This window comes from Xenopus laevis, chromosome 2S (genome assembly GCF_017654675.1).
Source record: "Xenopus laevis strain J_2021 chromosome 2S, Xenopus_laevis_v10.1, whole genome shotgun sequence".
NCBI classification, from domain to species: domain Eukaryota; kingdom Metazoa; phylum Chordata; class Amphibia; order Anura; family Pipidae; genus Xenopus; species Xenopus laevis.
The window spans coordinates 43,144,111-43,164,579 of NC_054374.1; the positions used below are offsets into that span (position 1 = coordinate 43,144,111).

Genomic DNA, 20,469 nt, shown 5'->3' on the forward strand with positions numbered 1-20,469 from the left:
TACGTTTTTTATTGAAAAAAAATCATAAAGAATAATAAATAATACAAATTCAAACATCAATGACAAATAAACAATCACAAAAGTCATCAGTCCAGAGCCATATCAAAAGCATTATAGTCAAATGCCTGTAGAAATCCTCTGTACCGGCCTTTGGGGTCTGGATAAGTGCTGCGGACTTTTTGAACGACACAGGCTGGAATAGGCACACGTTTCTTGGGCCCTAAGAAGCCATAAATCCAGGCGATGAATGACCGATAGGAAGTCTGTCGTAATTTTCTGTAGAAGAAAGAGAGGATAAGTGATCTGTACAAAAATGTTTCTCTGCACTAGTCATCACACGCCAAGGGGATACGTCATGTGACATTATTTTATATAGGGCTAACACTGGCAGGACTTTATGGAGCAAACCGTTGTTGGAGCTAAAGTGGATAAAAAAAACCATGACCAATTGTGTCATTTACAAAGCAGTTTTGTCTAGAACACATGTTCTTCACATAAGGAAGTTCAACTTTGGCTCCCGCACACCCGGTGCACAAAGGTAGAGGATGGGCCGCCTCGCCTCACAAACAATCTAGCAGAAAGAATCCCAAGGTTTATTGCGAAGTGCAACTTTTCGGGACGCCCCTTTCTCATGCATGCTTGAGAAAGGGGCGTGACTACGAAACGTTGCACTTTGCAAAAAACACGCAAGGCAGCTTGCTTGCATTTATCCTGTGTGCCTTGGGATTCTTTCTGCTTGACATAAGGAAAACACACCGAAATGATTCCCATAATCCTCAATCTATAGGTAAAAGTCAGATGAACTTGCCTGTTGTGGCTGCTTATTCCACCTGTGGGGCGTTGCATGTTCCAAAATATTTGCAAGTATTCCAGGTGGGATTTACGTAAACACCTCAGGTAAAATTTCCTGCTATGGCAGATGCACCCATGTTGTAGATATTTCTTTTCCACAGATGATACTTCCATGCAACAAGAGGATTCCTCCACAGTTTTCATGGGCACACAATTGCCACACCTACACCACTCAGTTGTCCCAATTCGATTATCTGCTGTTTGATGTTGATGTCCACTTGGTCTGTCGCGCACACTTGGTGTGTCGCGCACACTTGGTGTGTCTCGCACTGGCTCATTGCCAAAACATGTCGGATCACCTTGCCCATGGGATTGCTGTACAAAAAATAGAACACAGGTTAGTCAGAACAAATTCAAATGTATGAAAAGGGAGGAATCCGTTTCCAATCATATATTATATACTAACCATGTTAGTTCTTTGTGCTTCAGGTTCCTTTTCATTCAATAGAATTAGTTTCTTTGGTGCCATAATCTAAAAATGTAAAAGTATATAATATGAACAACAAGACAGAACAAATACTCTGCTTTCTTCCCCCCCCCCAATATAGAGCCTTCAGCCCCTCATACACAGTCTTTAGCCCCCCCAATATACAGTCTTCCCCAGTCTTCTCAGCCAGCAGTCTCTCACCCAGTCTCTCTCACCCACAGCAGCCTCTGCCCCCCCCACAGTAGTCTCTTTCCCCACAGCATTTGTCTCTTACCCAGTCTCTCCTCCAGCAGTCTCTCTCTCAGCCAGCAGTCTATCATCCACAGCAGTCTCTGCCCCCCCCCACAGTAGTCTCTTTCCCCACAGCATTTGTCTCTTACCCAGTCTCTCCTCCAACAGTCTCTCTCTCAGCCAGCAGTCTATCACCCACAGCAGTCTCTGCCCCCCCCCCCACAGTAGTCTCTTTCCCCACAGCATTTGTCTCTTACCCAGTCTCACCTCCAGCAGTCTCTCTCTCAGCCAGCAGTCTCTCACCCACAGCAGTCTCTGCCCCCCCACAGTAGTCTCTTTCCCCACAGCATTTGTCTCTTACCCAGTCTCTCCTCCAGCAGTCTCTCTCTCAGCCAGCAGTCTATCACCCACAGTAGTCTCTTTCCCCACAGCATTTGTCTCTTACCCAGTCTCTCCTCCAACAGTCTCTCTCTCAGCCAGCAGTCTATCACCCACAGCAGTCTCTGCCCCCCCACAGTAGTCTCTTTCCCCACAGCATTTGTCTCTTACCCAGTCTCTCCTCCAGCAGTCTCTCTCTCAGCCAGCAGTCTATCACCCACAGTAGTCTCTTTCCCCACAGCATTTGTCTCTTACCCAGTCTCTCCTCCAACAGTCTCTCTCTCAGCCAGCAGTCTATCACCCACAGAAGTCTCTGCCCCCCCCCACAGTAGTCTCTTTCCCCACAGCATTTGTCTCTTACCCAGTCTCACCTCCAGCAGTCTCTCTCTCAGCCAGCAGTCTCTCACCCACAGCAGTCTCTGCCCCCCCCACAGTAGTCTCTTTCCCCACAGCATTTGTCTCTTACCCAGTCTCTCCTCCAGCAGTCTCTCTCTCAGCCAGCAGTCTATCACCCACAGCAGTCTCTGCCCCCCCCCACAGTAGTCTCTTTCCCCACAGCATTTGTCTCTTACCCAGTCTCTCCTCCAGCAGTCTCTCTCTCAGCCAGCAGTCTATCACCCACAGCAGTCTCTGCCCCCCCCCACAGTAGTCTCTTTCCCCACAGCATTTGTCTCTTACCCAGTCTCACCTCCAGCAGTCTCTCTCTCAGCCAGCAGTCTCTCACCCACAGCAGTCTCTGCCCCCCCCAACAGTAGTCTCTTTCCCCACAGCATTTGTCTCTTACCCAGTCTCTCCTCCAACAGTCTCTCTCTCAGCCAGCAGTCTATCACCCACAGCAGTCTCTGCCCCCCCCACAGTAGTCTCTTTCCCCACAGCATTTGTCTCTTACCCAGTCTCACCTCCAGCAGTCTCTCTCTCAGCCAGCAGTCTCTCACCCACAGCAGTCTCTGCCCCCCCCCACAGTAGTCTCTTTCCCCACAGCATTTGTCTCTTACCCAGTCTCTCCTCCAGCAGTCTCTCTCTCAGCCAGCAGTCTCTCATCCACAGCAGTCTCTGCCCCCCCACAGTAGTCTCTTTCCCCACAGCATTTGTCTCTTACCCAGTCTCTCCTCCAGCAGTCTCTCTCTCAGCCAGCAGTCTATCACCCACAGCAGTCTCTGCCCCCCCCCACAGTAGTCTCTTTCCCCACAGCATTTGTCTCTTACCCAGTCTCTCCTCCAGCAGTCTCTCTCTCAGCCAGCAGTCTCTCACCCACAGCAGTCTCTGCCCCCCCCACAGTAGTCTCTTTCCCCACAGCATTTGTCTCTTACCCAGTCTCTCCTCCAGCAGTCTCTCTCAGCCAGCAGTCTCTCACCCACAGCAGTCTCTGCCCCCCCCCACAGTAGTCTCTTCCCCCCCCCACAGTAGTCTCTTTCCCCACAGCATTTGTCTCTTACCCAGTCTCTCCTCCAGCAGTCTCTCTCTCAGCCAGCAGTCTCTCACCCACAGCAGTCTCTGCCCCCCCACAGTAGTCTCTTTCCCCACAGCATTTGTCTCTTACCCAGTCTCTCCTCCAGCAGTCTCTCTCTCAGCCAGCAGTCTCACTATTTTTCTCACCCAGTCTCTCTCCCCCCAGCCTTTCTGTCCCTCTCCCAGCTCTTTTGTCCAGCCATTCTGTTCCCTTCCCCCCACAGCATTTCTCTCTCTCACCCGCAGACTCTCTTGCCCAAACATTTCTTTTCCATCCAGAATCTGTTCCCCCCTTTCTGTTGCTCTTTTGCCAAGGCGTTCAGTTTACTCACATGCAGCATTTTTTTTCCCACACAGCAGCCTCTTGACCCACTCTTCTGTTCCCTCCCTCCCTCTCAAGTTGTTGTATGTTGTATAAGTTATAAAACGCTACAGAGGGGCCAATTGACGATATGCCTGTGTGGTAGTAAATGCTTATGCAACATAATCCTGTAATGCTTCTCTTATGTGCTTCTCTTTGGAAGCTACAACAATGCTCTGCATCGGTCGCCCTTGGGGGATGAGCTCACTTACTTACACGCAGCATTTTTTTTCCTCACAGCGCAGCCTCTCGCCTCACCCCGCTCTTCTGTTCCCTCCCACCCTCCCAGTCTGCCTCCCCGTCTGCCTCCCCAACAGCCTTTACCTACCTCCTTGTTGTTTATCGCTAGCGTTTCTCCCTCCTCGCTCGTGGACTCAGTAAGGCACGACCTTACCTCCTGGCTTCTCCTCTGTGTTCTGCGCGCCGTACTGACTTCCGGTTCGTCACTTCCGGTTTTCTGTGCAGGAACAAGACGGGAACGCGCACGCAGGGGGAACTGGTCGCCTTTTCGCCGTTCTACATGGTAATGTAGCAAGGCTATTTTGAATTTTTTTTAAAAAAAACCCTGTGTAATTTATATGAATGTATTGGGGCATACCTATTATTTTTAGCTTTTAGAATGGGATTTTTAAGTAAAATTTTTTGGTGTTACTGGTCCTTTAAGAGGTTAAATGTTATGCAGCCTTAAGCGGCTATTATTTTATATGTCACAGCTTATTCATTGGTTATGCATTTGTTACATTAAGATTAATATTCTGGGTATGTTGGTGGATGGTTTTACAAAGCTTGGTGTCTGTTAATAAATAGCTGCGGCCTTTTTTCCACCATAAAATGTTGTTTTGTGTCTCATTGGGGTTAAAAGAATTAATGGACATTATTGAGTCATATATAAGTCAGCTCTGCTTCCATATTCGTTGCCCCAATTTGAGAACAGGTCTTGTACATTTACCTGGTACGTGGGGGCGGCTGCTAAGTTCCAAAGGGAGGGGTACTTTTGGAAAAGGTAGCGCTACCTGGGAATATAAGAGCTTGGGGGAAGGAACATTTCAATTGAACTGAACTGTGTGGTTATTAACCCTTTCCAGAGGATTGTGACTTTGATAATAAAAAGGACTTTGTTGGAGAGACAGTCAGGTACCTAATAGTGAGTTAGGTAGGTCCCATGCAGACCTGGATTTGTGGCAAGGCCACAAAGGCCCGGGCCTAGGGTGGCAGAGGAGTACCAGTGCTCAGGCGTTTGCACTTGTGGGAGGTGCGGGCGGCGGTCGCTAGGACCTCGCAGACGCGCCGCAATGCAAATCAGGCCCTGGTCCCACATGTCCCCCAGTGCAGGAGTGTATTAGATTGCCCAAGTTCTTTCACTACTGTTTTATATAAAGTTTCGATCTCTTTCATTGTCAAAAATGTCATTCCCTGAGATGTGCTTCTCATTATTCCCTAGGTGGAGGCACTGCGCTGTAAATACCAGTTCCGAGTACTTTTCATATGCAAAAGGGACTCAGGGCCCCTAGTTTACCAAAGGTTAATTGCGATAACAGAGACAGTAACCAAATTATTCATGTTGTACCTTGTTTTTCACTCACATTAACATGTGCAACAGACACATTTGCTCACGGTGAAAGACCATTAAGTAAAAGCCTGAATGTGTCAGGCTTACTAGCAGATTAAGTATAGTACAGGACCCTCAATTGCCTCACACTCACCTAACGATGAAAACAGTAAAAAGGGCAGTGGAGTGTAGCCAGTGAAGCCAGGTTTTATCAAAGGGAGAAACAAAACTGTAGTTGGATGATTGCAGGTCATGGCAAGAAACACAGGTTTATCAACAGTTGTCAGACAAAGTTTCAGACACACTGGGTCACAGCAGCATTCAATAAAGTATACTGGGTAACTAGAGAAGACCTGGACTTCCTATCAAATAATGTATTCAGCTTGGCCTCCTTTGAAGGCCTAAAGAAGCAACTGCCAAGTGAATGCTGCAACCATGACACACATGGATCTCACAGAATGATGTTTGCATTTAGCAATGTCATATTCTTCCTTAAACTGTTATTGCATTGCCTACTTTTAAGAAGAGCTTGAAGGTGTCATAAGGGGAGAATTACTAAAGAGCGAAGTGGCTAACATTAGTGACTTTTCGCCAGCGGGAAAAACTTTGCATTTTAGTGAATGAGCGTATTTGTAGCACATTTGCGGCTGGCGAAGTGGTGCGATGTGTGTGAAGTGGTCACTGGTTACAATTCACCCTTTAGTAAATCTGTCCCATAATCTTTTGAAGCAAACATGCCAACATTTCCAGTAAGAAGTTTTGACATTTGCTGCGCATTGGCTCAAACTATAAAATCTGCAAACTTTTATCCACTGTCAGACATATTTCCGTGTTCGTAAAAGCTATATTAAATTCACGCAAAGGAAAATATGGCATGACTTTTTGCATTGTGAATAGTTTTTACGTTACTGATTTTTAGTACATTCCCCCACTGCTCCTTTATTTCTAAATAAGGCCACTGGACTTACCAAGCTTTGCTGGTGCCTTGAAGTGTGCTTTTATTATAGTTCTTTGCATTCTTTGGTCCATTAGAAGTAAATATGAAATGGGAAAATAATCTGAGAAGGAACAATGAGGATTACATGTTTAGTGCTCGGCCCTGGGGCATGACACACGTGTACTCTTTGCATTTTTGTATAAGAGCTATATTACATCAATGCAAAAAAAATGTCGCTTTTATAGTTTAGATTTTATAGTTTGTGCCTCTGCAACTTTTAATACATTTCACTCTTAATGATTAATATAATTTATTATTGTAATGACCCGTTTGTTATATTAATTTAATGTAATGCTGTACCATGCTGCTCACATACATAAGTAGCACAATATAAATAAAAACATATCATACACATACTGCCATGAAAGTTAGATTTAGAAATGCTGATGATTAGTGAATGGTATAATCTTGGCAAAGTGGTGTAGATGGAGACCCCTGCATGTCTGTCAAATGAAGGGTCCTATGCCAGAAACAATTCTATCCCTCCATATTACTACATCGGCTAAAATTTCACACTACTTCTGATTTGTTATGACCTTGTTTATAACAATATTTGTTGTGTTTTCATAATGGTCTCCTGCTGCCAATTACATATTAACGTATAACACAAAGCCAGATTACAGACTGCAGAAAGCTGCATATTTTCGATAGGGATGTTTAAAGTTAGTGTCATTTTAATCACTAGACATGCTTTCTAGCGTAAGACATAGCTTTGATCCCTTACTTGAAACTAATCATCTTGCATCATTTTCTGCTAATTCAGGGACAACCCTGCTCCATATGCCTATAGATGTTGCTTTCCTTTATCACTGTGCAGATGGAAATTATTCACATTACTTACTAACAACCAGCCACCTAAGTTTTGCAGAAGTAAGAAAAAATAAACATTCCAGATTGTAAGTAAAACGACTCTCTGAAACCAGCACAAACTGATTAATTTGAACACTTGAAGTGGCCAACATTTTATAGTTGCAAATAGTAAATTATTTAGTGAACATTTTAGATCATCCCATTCTTAAGCAATCTTAGGACACAGCCAGAAAAAAAACACTTTCCCTGCTGCAGCCTTCCTATTCAGCAAGCCTCATTACTATAATTATGTCTTTCGAATAACCATTTAAATCTGTTTTGTATACTGAACAGGATTCAGGCACAGATCTAAAATAGTTGAAATATTTGAAAAGAATGAAAGATTTTAAACATGAAATTTTGTGGTGATGGGAATTTGAAGGGGAAAAGCAATAGGCTGTGACAGTATGCAATTAATTGTAAGATTTTTTTAAACAGAGCCTGTTTTGCTGCTGGAGAAAACATCATCGTAAAAAATTATCAGTTTCTCTTTTGGCTGCAAGGATGGACCGGCCTGCTGGGGCACTGGATAATAACCTGGCGGGCCCCAGCCTTGGTGGGTCCCCAGGGCCCTAGGCCCTCTAGCTATATTGGTATGCTTGAGTGATGATTTAGGCATCACTCACTTAGTATAGGAACAGGTAGCACACTGATGAAATGGGTGGCAAACTGTGAAATAGGGTATGAGTATGTGAGTACTGAGACCGCAGGCCTGGTGGGCCTGGACCCCCAGTCCAATGCTGTTTGGCAGTAAAGTGGTTGATGGAACATTAATGCTAAAACGCATTTGCTCTCATATGGAAGAATAATCTGACATGGTGACAGAAATATGGAGGTTGCGGAATTTTCTGTACCGCATTAAGATTGTACAGTGATGCATATTGATATATAAATAAAGTTACATATACATAAAAAAGAACTAAAGCTATAAGATGATATTGATATATTGAGAAACAGCACCGAATACATGTATAGGATCTGAAATCCAGAATGCTTGGGACCTGGGGATTTACAATTAAGGAATATTTCCATAATTTGTATCTCAAAGCTTTAAATCTAATAAAAAAAAAATATTTAGATAGTAAACCCAATAGCAGAGTCGGACCTGCGCATCTTCTTCCTGCCACAACCTCCCTTCTTTGGGCCGGTCACGGTAAAAAATACAGTAAGCAGTGTCTTATGACCAGTCCAAGAGGATTTTTTGGTACCGTGCCCCACAAACGACTGCTTTCTAAACTGAGGTCTGTTGGTCTTAATGAAGTCGTTTGCACATGGATAGGAAACTGGCTACAGGATCGGGTACAGAGGGTGGTTGTTAATGGGACATTCTCTACTTGGAGTAAGGTTCTTAGTGGGGTCCCCCAGGGCTCAGTATTGGGTCCACTTTTATTTAAGTTGTTCATTAATGACTTAGGGGAGGGTGTTGTAAGTAATGTATCAGTGTTTGCAGATGACACAAAACTATCCAGCCCAATTAATTCCATCCAAGATGTGGCATCCTTGCAACAGGATCTTGACAAACTGGCAATCTGGGCAGCTAAGTGGCAAATGAGATTCAATGTTGATAAATGTGAGGTCATGCACCTGGGGTGTAAAAATATCCAAGCCACGTATACCCTTAATGGGACTACACTAGGCAAATCCATTATGGAAAAGGACCTTTTAGTCCTTGTAGATGATAAACTTGGCTGTAGGAAGCAATGCCAGTTGGCAGCATCAAGGGCAAATAAGGTCTTGAGCTGTATTAAAAGGGGCATAGAGTCAAGGGAGGAGGGGGTCATTCTTCCACTGTATAGAGCACTTGTAAGGCCCCATCTAGAATATGCCGTACAGTTTTGGTCTCCATCACTCAAACAGGACATTATTGTATTAGAGAGGGTACAGAGAAGGGCAACTAAGCTGGTAAAAGGTATTGAAAATCTTAGCTATGAGGAAAGACTGGCCAAATTGGGGATGTTCACACTGGAGAAGAGGCGCTTAAGGGGTGATATGATAACTATGTATAAATATATAAGGGGATCATATAATAATCTCTCTAATGCTTTATTTACCAGTAGGTCTTTCCAGCTGACAGAAGGTCACCCATTCCGATTAGAAGAAAAGAGGTTCCACCTAAATATTCGGAAGGGGTTTTTTACAGTGAGAGCTGTGAAGATGTGGAATTCTCTCCCTGAATCAGTTGTACAGGCTGATACATTAGATAGCTTTAAGAAGGGGTTGGATAGTTTTTTGCAAGTGAGGGAATACAGGGTTATGGGAAATAGCTCATAGTACAAGTTGATCCAGGGACTAGTCCGATTGCCATTTTGGAGTCAGGAAGGAATTTTTCCCCTTCTGAGGCAAATTGGAGAGGCTTCAGATGGGTTTTTTTGCCTTCCTCTGGATCAACTGGCAGATAGGTAATTAAAAAAAAAAGATTGAACTCGATGGACGTGTCTTTTTTCAACCTTACTTACTATGTTACTATGTTACATAATATTTTCCTCTTTAACGAGAAATATTATCTTCAGAAACAGGGCAGTGCCATGGGAGCTAAATTTGCTCCATCATATGCTAATCTTTATATGACATGTGACATGGTGGGATTATAGATATACAGCATATACGGTGATGATAACCCATACAAAGAACACATATACTTTTACAGGAGTTATATTGATGACCTAATATTCATTTGGACTGGGGATGAACAAAGTTTTATGAACTTTGTACAATATCTAAATTGTAACAACCTTAATCTTCGCTTTTCCTCTGAATATAATGCACACAAATTTGTTTTCTGAATATCCTTCTAGAAGGTCAAGATGGTAAAATTTCAACTTCTCTTTATTGCACAGAATGTTCTGTGAATACCAGGCGTCTTCATCTCACCCAAAACATCTTATTAAAAATATTCAGAACAGGACAATTTCTGCACTTTAGGTGCCTATGTTCCAATTTTTGTGAATTTGTAAAACAATCATGTAATTTACGAGATAGACTCCGTTCCAGGGGCTATCACTAATCTGTGTTCACAATAGCTTTTGAAAGAGCCTTAAAAACTCAACATAACTCACTCCTGAACAAATTGTGTTCTAAAACCCTTGCCGGTCTCGACATAAGCAGTCAGCTACACCATTATGCATACTTACTTTCAGTCCTCAACTTCCAACTCAACTCAACTTCTTAATAAGTACCTACCCATCAACTGTAATACAAAAAATGTCATATACTTGATTACATGCACCAAATGTGGCTTAAAATACGTTGGACAAACTACGCGATGCCTCAGGGAAAGAATCAGATAAGATATCTCTGATATTCGGAATGAGAAATCTAAAAATATATCAAAAAATCTTTTATCCTGTAGTAAAGGGAATTTAGACTACTTCCAAACACATGGGATTGAGCGTGTTACAGCTCCATATAAAGGTGGAGACATGCTACAGAAAATACTTAAACGTGAAGTATTCTGGCTATTTACCCTTGATACTAGGCTAGCCAAAGGCATGAACTCAGAATTCAACGTATCTTGTTATTACCATTAGATTCACATTTGGTGAATGTTTTTAGATCTATGCATTTATATCTGTGCCTTTATATTCTGTGTGACCATATATATATATACTTTCCTCCTTTTCCGGATACATTATGTTTTCTTGAATATCATATATTACACTTACTTTTTTTTAAAAAAAGGATATGTCTTTATGATGGGTCCCTATGATGAATGGTACATGTATCCTCGCATCTAGGTCTATGTACTTATGTTCATGTTTCATATTTCACACTTCATGTGATTACTCAACCCTTTTTCCCAATTCATATTTGTCTCCTTATATATCTAGTATTATACTTACCTTGTTCAAAAAAGAATACTTTCCTATGATAAATGAATAACTATCAAACAAATAAATAGACAGGTAAACAAATGAATAACAATTACCTGGTGATAATATTCTTAACAAACGTAAATAATAGACATATACATTACAAACCATAATGTTCATGTTATTGATCTAGAGACTTGATGATTCACATACTGTACTTTAACACAACCATATAGACTTTGTGTATATCTATATTAATACCCATATACATACCCACTTTCATATATTTTTCTTTCATAAATTTTTCTATATATTCATATCTATAAAAAAAATTTAAAAAATTGGTCTACTTTGCTATTTTTTGTATACACTCTCAAAGAATTGCATATTGATTTTATGTATCAAATTGTTTTTCATCTTTTGTATTTATTATATTTTTGCATTTTCATGTTTTTAACGGGCCCTTGATATGTGCATCCCCTATAATAGGGTGTGTAATCCCTTTAAAAATTGTAAACACACCTTGTATGTTTCCCCTCCCCTACTCTTTTGTGATTGGTGGTTGGACCTTAAAATACTGACCCATGTTTGTCAATGTTCAAGCCTATGACTAAGTGTCTCAGTGATACGAAAAGCGTTAGGTGTGAAATATTTATATATAAATAACATTTTCAAATTTTTACTCTATGCGTGACCCATCAGAGTGCCTTGCTCCAAATTTTAGTTTTTTGTTTATCTGTGCAAAGAGTGAGGAGCAGCTTGGATTCTTTATTTGCTACTTGCACCAGGAAGGATATCATAATATCCCCCCTGGGACCCCCAGGATACAGTGACTGAGGCGTAACATCATGGAGAGGTTGCAGCATAGGCTGAGACGGAGCTTTAACATCCATCTGAGGCTGTATGTTGTCCAGCGGATCTGGAGTGATGTACTGCATGAATGTGATGAACTACAATAAAGCCACTTGTTTCCTATTTATTTTGCTATTTTTGAACAAAACTGTGTTTAGGTGAATAGTTTAACATCATTAACAGTTAACTGTCTTATAGCTGCAGTACGACATGTGTGTAGCAATATACTGAGCAAAACATGCATGTGAATCGGTCTTCCTATTGACTCCAATGCAATTCAGCAAATTTTGACACAAAGTAAAAAAAAAGGCGACACAAACATAACACCTAGACTCAGAAAAAATTGTGTCGCACGTCAAAACACAGACGACCGTCAAAAGTCAGATTTGCTACAAAATAAAATAGCGAAAACACTTAAAAAATTAAAGTAGAAATACAAAGAGGTAGGAGCAGAGCTTTGAGCTATGGAACATATGGCATTCGAATGCCATCCATAGTGCTGTCATAGAGAACTTTACCAGTCAGAAGTCTCTTCTCAAAGTGTCTTTGAATCTCCAATCAGACTATATCTCTATTTTTTTCAAGAAAAATAGATTTTGGAATGCCTCGGATTTCACTGACAACACAATGGCTGTCAAAACACCACTCACCTCCTTATCTATTAGGATTTACTCAGTTTGTATCAAAGTAATACATCCCTACTATGGAACGAAGTGTGGAGAAATAAAGAACATTTTCCTAAATTAGAAACTTCTCTCATTCCTGCCTTGTTGTCTACAGTAGGTTTGTCCTTTGGTTCCTGATTAAGATACAAAAAATATATTATCAATTTATAGTGAAAAGAGTCCTTTGACAGTCAGTAGAGAATATGCTGAACTCATACACTTAAAAATAGCCAAAGTGTCCCCATTTACATTGGCCATGTGTATAGAAGAGGGGGCATTGCATAAATAACAGCTGTAGACAAGGGCATAATTTGAGCTCTCTAGGCTCCAACAGAAAATATATTTGCAGGACCACCTCCAGCCCATGATACCCAATTATCAAACATAGTTTTTTGCCAATCTATTAAAATGCTTTGATAGTGAAGGTAGGGGGATTCAATTAAGATGCTAGCGAAAGAGACACACGATAGTGATCATTTGCACTCTATCACCAGGCCAATTTTTAATCTGGCGAAGTGACGTAACTCTGCAAATTCAGTAAAATGTGGATTTTACTGAACGTTACCTCTTGCACCAGACTTGCCTTTGCCAGCTCAGACCAGGCAAAGTGCAATGGAGTGCATAGGACTTCGTCAATTTTCATGGCAAAATTATCCCAAAAAATGCTGGCGTCTTTTCCTTTTTTCAGAGTGATAGCCTGCAAAGGTCCGTAAATTTTTTTTTTGGTAACTGGGTTCCCCGCTCCATTTCCTAACATATGGAACATAAACTATACAGTGGGTTCATTTGTAGGGCATTATAACAACTCTATTTTATTTATTAAGGTTCCCTGGACTTGTGTAATGTAATGTATTTGCTGCAATAGAGATGCAAAGAGATGTTTTGCTCAAATGCCTAACCCTACACTTACCAGTTTGTAGTTGAATTTGCCATGTAACAGTCCCAACAGACTGCAATCACATAAAGAGCACACATAGGTTGTTTTTATATTTTAGAGAAGTTTCTGCAAAAATTATGGGGTTGTGCAATAAAAGATGCAATGTCTGCAAAAGGTCTAGTCATCTATAACAACTAATCACGAGGAAGCATTTACTGGTCACCTGTTCAAAAACAAACATCCTATTGGTTGCTATGGGTTACTGCACCTGGGCAAAGTTTGTGGCTTTTATTACATATGTAGGTTAGTATCAATTCTTGTATTTATTTTTCTTTTCTAGCAAATATAACTCCTTTTTGATAGGAAAATTAATTAGCATTTGATGATGAGCAGCAGCAGTGATTCACAGCCAAATTGAACATATAACCAACACATAAACCAAATCTAAGAACTTCCAGTAAAAATAAGAAAGCATCCAAATTACTTGAGGATTTATTTGTTTAGGAAGTTGGTTTTCCAGGGACTCAGTTAAAGATCTACGACATAAGCAGATTGAAGCTTGCCTAAACAGATGGGATAGCGAAATCTATGATTTTATAGTACACTGGAGAATTCATTGCTGCAGGACAAATATTGCCAAGACATCCCTGGCACAATGAGAGTTTGGAATGTTACTAATGATTCTTTTTGCTGGCTGGATTATTCAGTAGGTTTCAAATGAAGCATATGGCTATGCACAAATAGTAATAATTAAATAATAATTTAAACAAGGATGAAATCCTATGTAGGGAAACCATGTACATAGCACAAAATCACATCCTGCAATGCTCAGAAAGTTAATGTTGATCTAACATGATTGGTCAGGAAAATATTAATGTTATATAGAGGCAATATTGCAACTGACAAGCAGATTGGACTGATATAATAGCAGAAAAATGTGACCCTTCACACAATAATCTGCATGCCCTATTATAGCCAATAATATTAAACTCACTTGAGTGTCTACCTTATTGCATGATTTATGCCTCTGCTCTGTAATGACTATTGTGCCAGGTCTCGTTTTGGATATTATTATTGTAAATGTATACTCTTACAGCCTAGTGGGTTTATTTAATGTTTTAATGATTCTAAGTATATTTTAAGTAGTCTTAAAGTATGAAGATCCTATTATGGAAAAGTAGACTTAGGTGCACATTTACTACGCTCGAGTGAAGGATTCGATTGAAAAAAACTTCGAATTTTGAAGTATTTTTTTTGGGTACTTCGACCGTCGAATAGGCTACTACGACCTTCTACTTCGATTCGAACGAATCGAACAAAAAATCGTTCAACTATTCGACCATTCGATAGTCGAAGTACTATTTCTTTAAAAAATACTTTGACTACATACTTCGGTAGTTTAAACCTACCGAGGTTCAATGTTAGCCTATGGTGACCTTCCCCAGCACCTTTCTAAGTTTTTTCGATTGAATAAAAATCCTTCGATCGATTGATTAAAACCCTTCGAATCATTCGATTCAAAGGATTTTTATTCGCTCGATCGATCAAAGTATTTCCGCTAAAATCATTCGATATTCGATATTCTAATTCGAAGGATTTTACTTTGAGGGTCGAATTCGAGGGTTTATTAACTATCCCTGGTGGCATAGTTAATTAATTCGACCCTTGATAAATTGGCCCCTTAATGTATGAATGAAAGATCCATTATCTGGAAAACCCCAGGTCCTGAGCATTCTGGATAATCGGTCCAATACCTATATTTACTACATTTTTTAGTAAATTAAAAGGGGTGATTTATCAAGGTTCAAATGTGAATTTTTTTATACAATTCAAATTTTTTTTGCACAAAAACTCACAAATTGAAATTGTATTTTCAAAAACACGAATGTCTGGTATTTATTAAGAATAAATAACTAGAAAACTGAAATGTGAAAATTTGGCAAGTTCATGTAGAAGTCAATAGGAGTCCTAGGCAAAATTCATGCCTTACATTTGAGTTGTTCTATTTTTTTTATACTATAATAATATTAGACATTTGAGTTTTTGAAAGGCTTAAAAACTTGAATTTATCAGTTTAAAAACTCACAAATTTGAGTTTTTAAGCCTATAAATGCAAAAATTTAAGTTTATTTCCTCGATTGTATTCAATCGAGTTTTTTAAATCGAAATGTCCATAAATAAGCAAGCATTCTAGGTTTTTTCAATTATGAGTTTATTCGAAGTAGAAAATACCCTCCAAAACCTCACAAATTCGATTTTTCATAGATATGCCCATAAATGTACTTTTATCATATTTGTCTCATATATCAAGATGGTAGTTATGTTAAGCAGCCAAAAACACCTCAGGGATAATGTATATTTTCCAGCAGAGGATGTCTTAAAGCAGTCACAAAATTACTTACCTTTCCATTGCCCAAGAGACTTGCATCTTAAATGAACTGTTAACCAGGCGGTGAATAGACCTTTGTTATTCTAATTATACTTTAATGCAACCTCAGCACTGCATATTTTCCCCAAAGCAGGAAGCACGCAGATCTGGATGAAAATGCTAAATCAATAGGACAAAGGTCAGTTGCCATCAAATGAACAAAAACTTTCCAAACAAGTCAGTATAATGACATTATATCCTAATTTTACAAGAGTATACACACAGCTCAATTAGAAAGGTTGAAATGTTAACTAACTAAATGCTAATAAATCAGTTCCTGTTACTTTGACAGTGAGGTATGTATAAGGGCATCTGCACCTGCTAAAATACAAAGATTAATAGGAAAGAATGATGGACGGTATGCATTAAAGGGTCAAACTGAAGAATTCAGAAGGAAGTCATTTTAAATAAAATATTACTGACAGTGAGGAGGTTTTTTTAATGAATGGATTTCTCAAAATTTAATTTTAATTGGTCGATTTTTCAAAGCTGTCAGTTTATAAGAATGCATTTAATGGCTTGAGGGGTAAAACATTATTCTGTATAGATGAGTAGTAATGAGCAAGCCGAAAATTCGGTAGCGTCCAAAAATTTCACAAAAAAGTTGTTCACGTCAAAACCTGTCAACATTATTCGGATGCCCATTTTGACGTGAGCATCAGAATTGACGCGGGTGTCAAAATTGATGCAGGCATCAAAATTTGAGTTTCATGTATTCTTCACTGTTTGGTGAAATTAGCTGGAAATTCGCAAATTTTTGGCCGAAACGGGACAAATCCACCCATCACTAGAGTAACAAGGTTGCATTTGCTAAAAATAAAGTACAAATTTCCACTGTAAATCTGTCTGGCTACTGAATACGCATATGCCCAGTGACACAGAGCAATAATGAAAACATATCAGGAAACAAAGTAACCTACTCTTGCCTTACCATCAGCAATGCTCACCTGGCTGCCCCCTGATGCATGCAAACCTATGACATCATTAGTTTCCGAAACCATAAAAGTAAAAGCACACACTTTCCTTATAAGGAATATCATCTGCAGCTATAATATTAAAAATGAAAACAACAATTCATTAAGAGATATCTGAACAGGAATTTAGTTGACTGACATTAAATTCATAATGCAGTCTTTTCTCCCTGGTGGCATAGTTTATAAAATGTTGCATTAGGGTTTTGTTCTACTCTGGACCATCAATATAGAATTTGAAAGCTTGGACTTATATGGGGTGATGTAATATGTTTTGTTAGCGACCATGTTGACTGATTAAAGACCTTAACTACTTCCTCGCAAAGATTGCAAAAAAAAATTTGTTTGCCCATAGTATGCTATTCATTGCTATTTAGTGTGTAACATAAGTAACTATATTGCACTACACAATAAAGAAGAAAACAATTTCAAATAAAAATGTGAGGTTAAGTGATACAGGCGAATATTTTTTTTTATCAGGCTCAAAACAGCCTATAGCTGATATGTGACATATAAACCTACTAGCTTGTGTCCATTTGAAGTGACACATGGCTGAGGAGAACAAAAGGTTGACCTCGGATGGAGCAGATAGGTCCCAGTGACACTGAGTCTTAGTGACACATCATTAGCCCAGAGCTAAGTAAAAGTACCAGTTCTGACCTTATTTGTGACTGGCGTAATTTCCCCCTATAGTGTGACATTGTTCACATGAACAAGATTGACTTGTGTTCCTAAGGGTAATTCCAGTTTCCTGTTTTGTTTTGGTTGGGTAAAAACAAGACTTTTGAGAAGAAAACTGTGCAGTGTCCACAATAAACTTAATTCATTCTGGGCCATGTGGCAAAGTGAAACCCAGAACTTGGATGTGCCAACACTGTAGAGATGCTACATTCCCTGACATGTGAAGGACTAATAAATTGCTAATTTATCAGGTGTCAGAATGTCACTTTGGCTGTAGATTTCATATTTTTCAATATTTGCTAACTGTAAGAAAGAATGCACATTACGGATTGTGCTCCATTATAACTTACCTGTTACACTTCCCTGTTAACTTACACCTATTATGAATGGTTTCCCAAATCCAGAACAAACCCCAACGTCCCAAACGTTTAATGGAAGAATGGGGAACAAGGAGCGTGGTCAAAGAACAGGCCGATTTGATCCAATCAAGCAAAGCAGTACAATACCAGGAGACAAGAGGTCAATATCAATTAGGCAGAGCAGTACACAATCAGGAGATAAAAGAGTAGTCGAGATCACAGGCCCAGTCACACACATCAATAGAGAAGTACAGAATCGTGACCAAAAGAATAGTCAGAAACGGGCTAGGGTCAGGACATGCAGCGAACCAGACAAGATCAGGGACAGGCAAGGTCAAGAACAGATTATAAAATTCATAAACACACAAATACAAATTTCACTCCACTGCGCTATGATGTCAGATGCATCGCTCGCATTAAATCTTGATGTGGCTCAAACCTGCGTCATTTACCAGACAACGCGTGAAGGGAGTGGACACGACAGGCTCTAAATTCAATGGCAATCGTGGTTTAGAGTTTGTGAGTTTAGTCATAGTTTCAAAAACCTCTAAAAACACAAAAATCCAACCATTAATAAATAAGCCTCCATGTGTAAAAACCACAAAAAACTCTAATACAAAAAGTTGTCGAGTAAAAGTTTTTGAGGTCGTATACAAGTAATTAGGAATTACTCTGATCCTATAGGACCATTTTTAATCAAATTGTACTTTTAGAGGTTTTCTGATTATTTTCACTGAGAAGACTGAAAGGTATTCATTATTTTTGGACCATTCATGCTTTTTTAATTCAGATCTTTTAATATATTCCCCAGCATTCATGGTTTAAGAGAAAGTGAGTTTATTTGCAGTTTCAAAAACCTCTAAAAACCACTAAAATGAGAATGTTGATAAATCTGTCCCATAAAGTACTATAAAATAGAAACTGATGAGGTCTACATCAATATAACTTTGCATGTGTAAAGTATCAAAACTGCATTTAAATATAGGCTGGGTAGATGGGTAGTCGTGATGGGCGAATAAATTCGCAAAACTGGAGCAAAAATTCGCCGGTGTCAAACAAAATTTGGACGCATCGGAAAAGTCGGTTGCGTCATCATTATTCGGACGCCCATTGACTTTAACACCAAAGTCAAAATTGACTACAGCATTAAAAATTTGCGGTTTGCTAATTTTTCACCTTTCACAAGAAATTCAAGAATTTTCCGGCAAATCGAAATGGGACATATTCGCCCCTCACTAATGGGTAGATAGGGACACAGCAGAATGAGAAAAACTGGGGAGTTTTAAAAGGTGCTCAAGAAAAGAGCAGAAGAGACAAGCTGAAGATATATAGAAGACATTAAAAGAGTAGTGATGAGGGATTGAAATGCTGTGTTAGCAGGTGAGTGCTCTTTAATATAAAATAAAAAATAGCCAAAAGTATATCTACTGTATTTGCCAACAGGGACATGGAGTGTAAACATTTACAACTCCGTAAAGAGGCTCTTGCTTTGTGCCTCTAACAAAAATAAAATATCTACTATGGGATGAATAGTACTGAATATAACAGTATGTTGCCCTGACTTCATGAAAAATTGGATTCTGAAGATATTACCAACTGTGACAGATGCTGCAAAAAATGTGGCACATTATTAACAACCTTACAAAAAAGATCTGTCTATCATGTAAGGATTTTATAATGCTGATTATTTAATGCTGTCTAAACTGCCCATTATGAATTTAGACTTTACAGAAGCAATAGCATGTATAAAAATTAACCACCACTAAAAAGCATACAATATAGTTTTATGTTCCAAAATAGAACCGAAACTAGTCATCATTTTAATGTCATTCCCTGCAAATGTATTAATTTATCATATACTGTAGTCTCAACATATAGGAGCAGTCTCTGTGGACCCCTAGGGGCACATTTACTTAAGGGTAGAATGTCTCCAGCGACCGTTTCGCACACATCACACCACTTTGCCAGGCACAAATGTGCTACGAATATGATAATTCACTAAAATGCGAAGTTTCGTCCCAGGCGCCGAACGCTGGCGACTTTTGTTTGTGCCTAGCGAAAATTTGCTAGTGATCTTGTGCTTAGGTAAATTTGCATAAGGCGGGTAATTTAAAGTTGTATGAACGTCTTTATTATAAATGTTGGTGCAAATGCTTGAGGTGAAGACTTTTTCTTACACATGTCCAGGGAACCTTAATAAAGACAAGAGAGTTAATATCATGCACTACACATGAGCCCACTGTAAAATTAATGTTCCATATGTTATGAAATGTGTGGAGAAAACCGGTTAACCAAAAAAAAGTTTGTCACCCAAAAAAAGTTTTAGTCAGGACTTTTGCAAGCAATTCCGCTTCAAAAAAGGAAAAGTCACCAGCGTTTTTTGAACTTTGTGATATTTTCAGCTCACAAGATATGATGTAACTGACAGAAGACTGAGGAAGATCTAGCTGTTTTATAGCACTTCATCTGGTCTGAGGTGGCAAAGGCAACTTTGGCGAAAGAGGTAATGTTCAGTTAAATCCGCATTCTAGTGAATTTGCAGAGTAACGTCCGTTCACCAGAGCAAAAAGTCGTCTGGCGATAGCGTGCAAACGAATGCTTGCGATGGTCATGTTCGCTAGTGAATTGGCGCCTTTTAGTAAATTGGCGATGTCCCTGCAGGTGGCAACACTGGCGAAAAGTGGCTAGCGTTAGCCAATTTGCTCTTTAGTAAATCTGCCCCTTAGATGTTTAA

At 39.6% G+C, this 20,469-nt stretch overlaps 1 protein-coding gene across 1 annotated transcript; it reads right to left on the reverse strand.

The window, feature by feature from the left end:
- Nucleotides 1–29: 29 nt before the first annotated feature.
- LOC121400766 lies at nucleotides 30–18,268 on the reverse strand. Its single transcript, XM_041584717.1, has 6 exons — nucleotides 18,188–18,268; nucleotides 16,656–16,770; nucleotides 4,027–4,214; nucleotides 1,259–1,324; nucleotides 809–1,167; nucleotides 30–276 (listed from the first exon to the last, which is right to left on the reverse strand). The coding sequence occupies exons 1-6, from the start codon at nucleotides 18,266–18,268 to the stop codon at nucleotides 87–89; spliced, it is 999 nt and encodes a 332-aa protein (XP_041440651.1). The 3' UTR covers nucleotides 30–86.
- Nucleotides 18,269–20,469: the final 2,201 nt, after the last annotated feature.

Bases quoted from the DNA above. Each gene is read 5' to 3' on its own strand.
- LOC121400766 (XM_041584717.1), bottom strand. From the start codon at position 18,268: ATGACTAAACTCACAAACTCTAAACCACGATTGCCATTGAATTTAGAG. The intron at 4,215-16,655 runs GTAAGGCAAGAG...ATTACCATGTAG, and splicing joins CCAGGTGAGCATTGCTGATG to AACGGCGAAAAGGCGACCAG. The intron at 1,168-1,258 runs GTTAGTATATAA...TTTTTTGTACAG, and splicing joins AAGCACAAAGAACTAACATG to CAATCCCATGGGCAAGGTGA.